This window comes from Magallana gigas, chromosome 9 (assembly GCF_963853765.1).
Source record: "Magallana gigas chromosome 9, xbMagGiga1.1, whole genome shotgun sequence".
NCBI lineage: Eukaryota > Metazoa > Mollusca > Bivalvia > Ostreida > Ostreidae > Magallana > Magallana gigas.
In genome coordinates this window covers 19,032,842-19,043,239 of record NC_088861.1, presented here as the reverse complement: position 1 = coordinate 19,043,239, position 10,398 = coordinate 19,032,842, and the positions used below count along the sequence as shown (strand labels likewise).

Below are 10,398 nucleotides of genomic sequence, written 5' to 3'. Positions count from 1 at the left end.
GGGTTTGTAACGTGAGCCCTCAGACTTCGTGAATATGTATCAGATAGGCTCGGATTTCCCAGCACAGGCTAGTGCTTATGAATGTAGCACATGAGCACGTGGCAGGTACTGAGAAACCGAAACCTAATCATCGGAGAAAGAGTGGGCTTTTTTGACGTCCGAAACGACAAAACTCCAAACTGTAAGAAAACGTTTTTAATCGTACAGTTTACCATACGGTTGGATAAAGCGTAACTCTGCCAGTATACCGAAAAACTCACAAATGAAACAAAAAACATGAAGATTTTTAGACCTTTGTCTCCAAGCACAGGCTAGTGCTAATGAATGTAGCACATCAGCACATAGCAAGTACCAGGAAATTACAAGTCTTGATTTACCCTGTGGTTGCGATGTTCAACCAACAATTTTCCCAAGCATGTAAAATCTTAAACAATATTTACATGATTTTGCTGGGTTTCTTCAGATAACGTCTATTCGATGACTTGTGGATTCCTCTCCCAGCACAGGCTAGTGCTAGTGCGAAGTTGTAAACCAGCACACAGCAAGTGCAGGGGGACGTTGAAAGCAGAAAAAGAAAAGAAAGAAGGCCAATGCACTTTGATGTACGGTTATTTTTTCGTAAATAGACCGTAACAGTATTATTTTTAATCATTAATCATGTGGAATATTATGACGTATCATTTAAACTAGTGAGACCAAACTAGTGAGACCAAAATCATAACTTTTAAGAAATGAATAAGGCATCATTTGTGCGGTCAAAATGACTGATGAAGTGCGAAGAGGAGGGGTTTACCAGCACAGGCTAGTGCTCATATTAATGACTTATAAGCACAAAGCAGGTACCAGGGAATCTGAATCCTCATATCAAATAGCACAAAATGATACCCAACGATAAATTACACATACCTCGAACCTATAAAGTCTATAACAAACTAATATGAATACAGCTATCATAAGAAGGCTCTGATTTCCCAGCACAGGCTAGTGCTTATGAAAGTAGCACATGAGCACACAGCAGGTACCGGGCAACCAAAACCTATAAGCACTAGAGAAGTTGTATTTTTGTCACAGTGGTAAGAAAGCATCCTTTGCGATGACTTGAATTCCTCTCCTAGCACAGGCTAGTGCTAGTGATGAATTAATAACCAGCACACAACAAGTGCAAGGAGATGTTGTAAACTTACTGAAATAAATCAATTAATGTTAGATAAATGCAAACAGAACCGTAAAAGAAAACATTTGCCTTTGGATTACGAATATTCCATTGTACATTATAATAGATTGACACTTATGTTACAAACCTTTACTCAGTGACGGACGTCTAGACGTCTAGAAGCACAAAGTATAGGGTCTCAAATCCTCAGACATATTAAAAAGTACAAAATAGTCGTGATAAATACTAACATATCATCTGTACCCAGAAAACTGAAGCGTAAATGTCGTAAAGAAGAATCTGATTTCCCAGCACAGGCTAGTGCTTATGGATGTAGCACATGAGCACACAGAAAGTACCGGGAAACCTTAAAACTCAAACTTCTAATATTATGCATAAAGGGAATAAAGGTAAAATAAAAGCAATAAGTCGCAAGTAAGATCTGATTTCCCAGCACAGGCTAGTGCTTATAGATGTAGCACATGAGCACACAGGAAGTACCGGGAAACCGAAATCAAAACATATTCAGCGTGTAAAATGAAAAAAGAAAACCGTCATGTGAGTTAAACATAATGCTGTTGGGGTTATCATATCAGCACATGCTAACTATCAGAAAATCTGATGTCCCAAATGTATAGTCTTTTATATCGTCGGATTTCTCAGCACAGGCTAGTGCTTATGAATGTAACACATGAGCACATAACAGGTACCGAGGAATCAAAGTCTTAATTCTCTCCATAAAAGCTGTCAAATATATATATATATATCAGTCTAATTAAATATTATGAAAACATGAAAAATCAAAATGTAGGATCAAATTTCCCAGCACAGTCTAGTGCTTATGAATTTAGCACACGAGCACAAAAAATGTACCAGGAAATTTAAAACGTTGCAGTAATAACATTTATATCATGTATTAGTAGTTGTCGCTAGGACCTGTTTTCCCAGCACAGGCTAGTGCTTATGAATTTAGCACATGAGCACACAGCAGGTACCAGGAAATCATAGTCCTTACTTCTCGAATAAGTATTGACTGAATATCATATAAATCAACAGATCGTTTAAAGGATCAAACTTCCCAGCACAGGCTAGTGCTTATTAATTTAGCAAATGAGCACAAAAAATGTACCGGGAAATCTTGAGCCTCATACTTCAAGATGAACACACGATTGATATCAACACTACAAAGAAATAAAAGTTGATCTTACAAGTTGTCATCAGGACCTGGTTTTTCCCAGCACAGGCTAGTGCTTATGAAAGTAGCACATGAGCACATAGCAAGAACTGGGAAATGGCAGTCCCATATTCCTCAAATCACAATTCATATTACTAAAAATAAAATAGTCTTACCTGTAGACAGCGAGGTCGTGCTTCACTCGTCCTTATTCTACGTCGTCACAATTTTCTAGGATTACCAGCACAGGCTAGTGCTAATGTCCGATAACACATAAGCACACAGTATGTGCTAGGGATCCTTAAGTTCTTAAAATCCATGTGTTACAAAACATAGGAATTTCCAGGTTCTGCACATCAAAATATCATAATACACCCCAAAATGCTGAATCGAAGAATTCAAATTCTTCAGACTATTGAAAAAATTGACCCCCTATCCCAGCACAGACTATATAGTGCTAGTAAAATCAGTAAAAACCAGCACATAGTAGGTCCTAGGGAAGTAGGTCCAACATTTGCTATGAAGCAAATAGACATCATTTACTAAGAATTCTCAATGCATGCAAGTTCTGCGCTTTAATCTTAGCACAAATAAGTGCTACCTGTCAATTCAAAGTAGCACAAATTCTGTGCCAAAATAAAAACACAAAAATACTTATATATTCACATCTTGCTGTGACGAAACCGGGTATTGTGCTGAAATATCGAATGACAATATAGCTGTTATATATTGTGTACAGGTGTCAATCATTTAGCTGTCAGGGACGAGTACTCGAATTGACATCCGCGCAGAATAAACATACCAATTCACTCACAGGTCATTGCTGAAGAAGTTAATTGCTACCGAGTAAAGAGAGACAATTGCAGAGTTTGGATAGTATATACACAGACGTGTGTCACTCAACTATTAGGGAGTCATCATTAGATTTATTTACTGAATTTTGAATTTGAAATTATTTTTAAAATAAAAAAAAAATATCTAAAATTAATGTAACATAAGAAACTTTAAAGTTATTTAAATAAAAAGGGAATTCTTTCGAACCAAAAAGAACCATGCAATGAAATTCATAAAAAAAAATAAAAAAAAAACATTTAAATTTAGAAACTTAAAATAAAGAGGGATTGGTCATTTTGGATAATAATTTTCACCTATCTGAATTTTGAATAAATAAAAACATATATATATAAAAAGAAAACTCACCAAAAAACGTATTTTATCGGCTTCGGCTTGCACATGTGTTGACAAGAAGAAACTCGGGAAGTAGTATGACAATTTCAAATCCAGTCCCGTGCTATATACCCTGCTGGGAAGGTAAGTATTTCTCGGGTAATTTGATGATTTTTACAGATGTGCAATTAATCCTAATTAAACGAATTTGTTTTGGCAAGTATACAGGTGTGAAACCGCTACCTGCCGCTGGTAAGAGGACGCGACATGTTAACACCCTTTTTAAAACAATTAATCCAATTAACTGTCGAAGATAATTACCTCGGGCACTTTTTGGTCAGTTAACGATAGCAATACTTAGAAGACGTATCTAATTTATGATGTTTGATAATTAGTTGGTGACAAATGTGCTTCTGGTGATATGTCTTAATCAATTAATAAGATTTTAATTTTATCTAGTGATTAGACAGATTTGAGAATATCTTTGTTCACAACGCTACAAACAGACAACACCAACAACTAAATAAACAAAGAAAAAAAAAAAACGATTATTAAAAACGCAAGAAAGTTTTTGTTTGTTTCGAAGTTCTTTTAAAATAGATTTTATCATCCTGATATTTGAGAATCAAGTTGATAAGTTATGAGATCAAGTTTTACTGATTAATTCCAAGATCATCTGCCCAAAATACAATTAAATTTTACATTTTTCAATTTTACACAGATCTATGTATGTTACAATAATATTGACAGATCAGGATCGAAATATAGCCTACATATAAATATAATAAAGTATATAACATTACTGAAAGCCTTCACAAGTTTCATGTTTCAAATTGTTCTTTCCTTAAAGCGATATGAGCTGCAATTTTCATGTTGATTTTTTTTTTAACGAAAATGTTATTTTCTAGTTAAAGACAAAAAATATCATGGCTTATAAATTTCTGTTATCCATAGTTTTGTATAGGAAAAGGCTTTGAGAAGCCTTACCCACAGGGGCATCGTATCCACTCTACACTCTATGATACATATTAAAGAATACACAGTGTATTTATATACACGTATGTCATAGAGTGTAGAGCGGATACGATGCCCCTGTGCCATACCTGGAACAAAAATGAATTATTGTCGTCCTGTACAAAAATTGATTTGCTATATATTCTTTGGAAGAGAAATCGTTCTTTTTACAAAAATTAATGATTTGTTTTAATCTTTTTTTATCATAAAAGACTTATTATACTAGCAGGTTTTTGCATTAAAATAAATTATAAAATATACATCTCATATTGCTTTAAATGCTATTAAAGTATCTAAAAAAACATAAATAATGTGTTGACCAATATCTATATTTGTATATGCAGGCTTTGATTCTTGATCAACTCAGCAATGACAGGGATGATAGATAAATGCTTTAATTAAAAAATGTATATATTTCTATAGATCTATACTATGACGACTTTTCATTGAAATATCAATTGAATATAAAAGCATTTTTTGAAGACGAACCAATCAAGAATATGAAACCTACAGATGTATGTTGATAAACTAACTACATAAAATTTCAGAATCAGTCATGAAACTTTCAAAATTCTCAAAACACGTATCTCGTTTAACGAACGAATATTCTGCTGTGCGAGTTAAGAAATTCATCACGTGGTACTCGTGAACTGTGAGAATTCGAAAGGTAAAAGACTTAATTAAAGAGGTAGAGAAATATGTTAAAATGGGTTATTATTCTTTAGTTTTTAATTTGAATATCTGTCAAATTTTTCCATCCCAACACAAAACATTTTAAGACAGTACTTTATCAGGTATTTGCCTTTGATACATACTGTATAGGCCTATACAGTATCGGTTTTAAAATTCGATCTAAACTTTTGGATCAGTGATGTTGAACTTGAAACCTCATAAACAATTTCCATCGTATGCTGTACACAATACACGGTCGCCTCAGCCAATCTGACAGGTATTAATATATTATATACAGTTTATGTATACACATTGTGTACATGAATATGATGTTGATTGCATGGCAATCTACGCGTTCACCATCTACGCCATGATGTTCCATAACTTATTCACACCCCCTACACCCCCCCCCCCCCCCCCAAAAAAAATAATCTAATGCAAATACTCAATATTGAAAAAAAAATGAGGTGAAAGTTTTATGATGTCCAGTTGAAAATATTAGTTAATTTGAATTTTAACTTTTCATATTTTGAGTTATGGTGAAAGATGTGAGAGAGAGAGAGAGAGAGAGAGAGAGAGAGAGAGAGAGAGAGAGAGAGGAGAGAGAGATGGTTAATATAAAATCCCACAAGTATGATAATATATTTACAAATATTGAAATTAGAATTAGATTTTAACATTTTTTAATCCCATGTTCTCGTGACAATATACAACAAAATTTGTTTTTACTATTTACCATTGTGTTCAGGTGATGCTGAGTAATTGGGCAAGTCCTCCATCATTCAATTAGAAATTCCTTTTTAAAGATCATCATCAATAAATACATTAAGTTTTCAATAACAGGTATACTAAAATATCAATTATTTATTTCAAACTATGATATAAATTCATTTCAAACAAGTACAACCTTATAAACTTATAGACTGAACCTTTATAAACATTTACATTAGCGTCTGAATTTCTGCTGAAATCAGTATAACTAATTATAGTGTAAACGCTCTTGTATAAATAATAATAATAGCTCTGTAATAGCTATCATATAGGTTAGTGTAGCTCTTCATCGAGCTCCTTCATTGAAATAAAGTCCCTCATGGCGGGGGGTATGGGCAGTAGATGGAGGTGGTGGTAGAAAGCCAGGCCCAGGTGGTGCCGTATCCACTGGCGACTGAGCTGTTTCAAGGTCAGCACCCCCTCTGCATGAAGCAGCCACTGCTCAATGTCCGAATGCTTGCCGATCTTCTCTCTCAGTTCTGTTTCTTGCAGTCGCGCACGTAAATGTCCCTTGTCAAATCCTGTCAGAACAAATAGCTTTATGATGTTTATCATTCCCTCAGACAAAGCCAGACGGACTGGGCAAGCCTCAGAGGGAATTGTGGGTAAGCACTGAAATGTGTCCACAAGAGCGTTGGCTCTTAAGAGGAGTTTCACAACTTCGAGTCGTTTTTGTTTGACTGCACACCACAGAGGGGTGTGGTGAAACTTGTCGTAAATGTTGACGTCTGCTCCTCCGAGAATCAGGTCATTGATGCAGTCAGAATGGCCTTTCCATGCAAGAATGTGAAGTGCCGTTTTTCTTGCAGAGTTGTTTTGCACATTGACATCACATTTAGCTTTCACCAGCGCCTTGACGACTTCGTCGAATCCTTCGCTTGCAGCCATTATTAGTGGAGTTATATTGTCCCGATCTCTGACGTTCGGATTTGCCCCTGCGGCCAACAGGAGGTTCACGCCTTGAGCCTTATGACTGGCATAATGTAATGCAGTACAACCTTCTTTATTCTGAACATTCACATCACATCCCGCCTTCAAAAGAATTCTTATTCCTTCGTAGTTTCCGTATTTCGTGGCGATGATCAATGGGGTATTCCCACAGGAATCGCAGCAATTAAGCTTAGCTCTGTGCGACACAAGAAGTTGAAGACACTCATTGTGGAAAAGTTTTGCTGCCAGATGAACTGGTGTGGATTGGCCGGGACCTCGTACATTAACATTGCACATGGATTCCAAAAGAATTTCCACCAAAGCTGGCTTGTCATATTCTACAGCTATAAATAGAGGGGTTTTCCCATTGGTGTCCTGAATTTCAGTGTCTATCCCAGTATCCAGAATGCACTGGATACACTCCGGATGACCTAGTTTTGAGCTCTGAAGGAAGGCCGCCTCCAGTTCTCGTTTATTGATGGACTGTGGAACAGCCAACAGGACTCTCAGGAATCGTGGGTTGTTGTTATTCACTGAATCCAGAATGCTACAAGGAGACAAAATTGAAAAGAACATAATTGCAATCGTTGCAAAAAGTTAACAGTAAATAGCTTGTTGATTGGCAAAAATTTTGAGTAAAACAAGTAAACAATTGGCATTTCAAGTAGGATGACAAGGTCATATAAGGTTTTTTTTCCTTCAAATTCATACTTTGTGGACTAGTGAATTTCAAGGAGAATTGTTTGAATTCATAAAGACCATCATGAACTAAGTAGTAAATAAAGTAAAAAATAGGATGTTTCCAAAGACTGGTACAATTATGTGTTTATAATTGTTTTATTTTAAAGGGTCTCAGTATGTGACATATGTTATTCTATATTTGAGGTAAATACCTGTACACTTTATTAGACATATGTAGTTCATTCAAAATGATTAAGACTATAATTGATCTAAGTGCTGATGCAAGATAAAGAGTGATGAGTGTTGTGATGTCTTCACTGTGATTGTTTTGGTATACACCAATTTTTTTTTTTGAATGTTTTGGTCTCTAATAAAGCAATTTACTGTGAAATCATTAGAATTCGCGATGGTTCAATTTTCTTGGTATTCGTGGGTAGCCCTCCCCCATAAATTTAAATCCTCAAGGAAAACAAATTAAGAAGGAGTTATCTTTCTTTCTGAAACTGAAAACCGAGGCATCCACAAAATTACATATCCACGAAAAAGCAAAAAACCCACAACAGAATCCACAAAAATTAAAATTGGCACCCACAAATATAAATGATTCAACATACTGCTTTTTGAAAGTATCTAAGTATATTAGAATACAGAAGACAGCATGGAATGGTTCTTGACAATGTCTGCAATGGAAAAAGGAAGACTCTAATAGATTTGAAGCTGAAGGAATGACTTAAGGGAGCTATTTCCCAAGCAAGTGTGAAAATGAGCACAGTCAAAGGGGAACAACTCTTTTCACTTTAATGTCTCTCCATCTCTTGTTCTCTCTCACTCACCCCTCTCTCTCTATCCCCTATTAAAATTTGCCTGGTTTTTGACCCACTTACACTAATTTCTTGTAGTATAATATTTTGAAACAACATGTTTATAAACAAACAGCCAATATTTCATATAGTGAGTTTTTGGGAAATTCTCTGTATTGTCAAATTTCAGGATCTTAAGTTTCTCATTCAGAATCAAAGGGCAGAAAAGTATAGAAGACAATACTTACCTCACCATTTTGTTTCTTACGGAGAGAGAAGAGAAGCTGCTATTTTTATCTTTGCAATGCAGCCTCCTTCACCCACAGCTGTAATTGATAATAATCTCCAAGAGGAGATAACTGAGTATTGAACTGAGGAATGTCAACCAGAGTTGTCTTTCTTGGCCTTATATCTCCCTTTATGACAATATGTACAATATTCATGACTTGTACTGATATCAATTTTTTCTATGAGTTTAGGGCAATAAGTGGGTTAAGGACAAGATGAAAGAATTCAAACATTTTCTTGGGGAGAACCAAATCTATCTCCATGATCCGGATTTCTTGGAATTTTTTAAAAAATAGTTCCTAACTTTCTTGATTCACTCGCAAATGGGGTAATTGTTTGTAAATGTCTTTTCTAAATCTGGATTTATCTGTAAGTTGATTTAAAAAAATTTAGAAGGTAAATTTCATTGCAAGCTCTAGGGATTATTAGTACGGTACATGTAATTGGACTCGCATTGATGTGGTATTACCCAAAGATTTGCTGTTAATTAAAATGAAAAGAAAAGTGTAATGACTGTGTATATGATGTATATATACTGGGAAATATTTGCCCTGTTTTATATTCTGCCCATTTCGCCTCGATTGTCAGTGGGCAAATTTAAGACTTGGTGAATTCCAATTCTCAAATTATCATGAAAACTGTTTGGAAATGTAGAGGGGCAAAAATTACACAGGGCGAAATTAACCCTTCATAAATAGTTACTGTAGTACAAACATGCAATATAGAGATATTCTGTCTCTGTGCACATTTAAAAATCATTTGTGTATGATTCTAAGGTACCGTACTACTAAACCAAAAAATTATGAAAAAAATTAAAGATTAAACATTATAATTTAGAAATTTGAAAACATTTTGTTGAATTCTCATTTGTATCTATATGGCCAAGTGGATTAGCAAGAATATAAAATTCTTCATGTCTATAAGGAATGTCCTTGATGCTCTGTGACTTATTCTTTATGTCAATACATCTCATTTTTAATCCATAATTGTGAACCAAAATGGCATAAATTGGGTGTCTCTATATTGCGCAATGGGTACAGCTTCAATGTACTAACACACACTAGGCTCCGAGTTTGAGAATAGGGGTTTTTGTCTTAATGAATAGCAATTATATTTTAAAGTTGATTTTGTCCCCAAAAATTTCTCGGTCATTAAATTTAAACATGTGCTAGAATTTCATATACCAGTATCTTAGAATACATATGTAGCTTGTAATTATGTGAAACTTTTCTTTAAGGTGTGGAGGACTCCTAAGCTTTTTCTGTTAGATGACAGTTCTTGTCCTTGAAACTGAAACTTCAAAGAAAGAAAAAGAAAACCTTTAAATAAAAAAAAAAATGCAGTCCATTTTACCGATGAAATATGGACCAAATGTGTAGTGCTATTTACCCTTTAATACCCCGCCAGGATTTTCTAGATGTGCGAGACCCCGATATATATGTGTATATTGATGATCCGAGCATTAATATGCGGCTTAAATGGGGCCTATTTATGAGTGATTGATGTTGTTTGCTATCGATATTTTCTACTTTTGGATCTTTCCGTGAGAGAAGTGAATTCCTTTAATTGTGATTAAACACTCCAATACAGTTTGGACAAATTAATCTAGCTTCTTTTGATTTTAGAACCCTGCTTACATAATTTGCGAAACTCCCGTTCTGGGATGTTTACGTTTCTTTGTAAAACCGCGGAGAAACTTTTATTTTGCCCAAACGTATTGATGATTGTGTCAAAATTCCGAATGCCAT

General features: G+C 35.0%; 1 protein-coding gene across 1 annotated transcript; it reads right to left on the bottom strand.

Moving 5' to 3' along the window:
* Window positions 1-6,165: 6,165 nt before the first annotated feature.
* LOC105338219 (CARD- and ANK-domain containing inflammasome adapter protein) lies at window positions 6,166-8,717 on the bottom strand. The gene is made up of 2 exons (XM_034477341.2): window positions 8,611-8,717; window positions 6,166-7,428 (listed from the first exon to the last, which is right to left on the bottom strand). Exons 1-2 carry the CDS (start codon window positions 8,616-8,618, stop codon window positions 6,225-6,227), a joined length of 1,212 nt encoding a protein of 403 aa, XP_034333232.2. The 5' UTR covers window positions 8,619-8,717; the 3' UTR covers window positions 6,166-6,224.
* Between the last annotated feature and the right edge of the window lie 1,681 nt (window positions 8,718-10,398).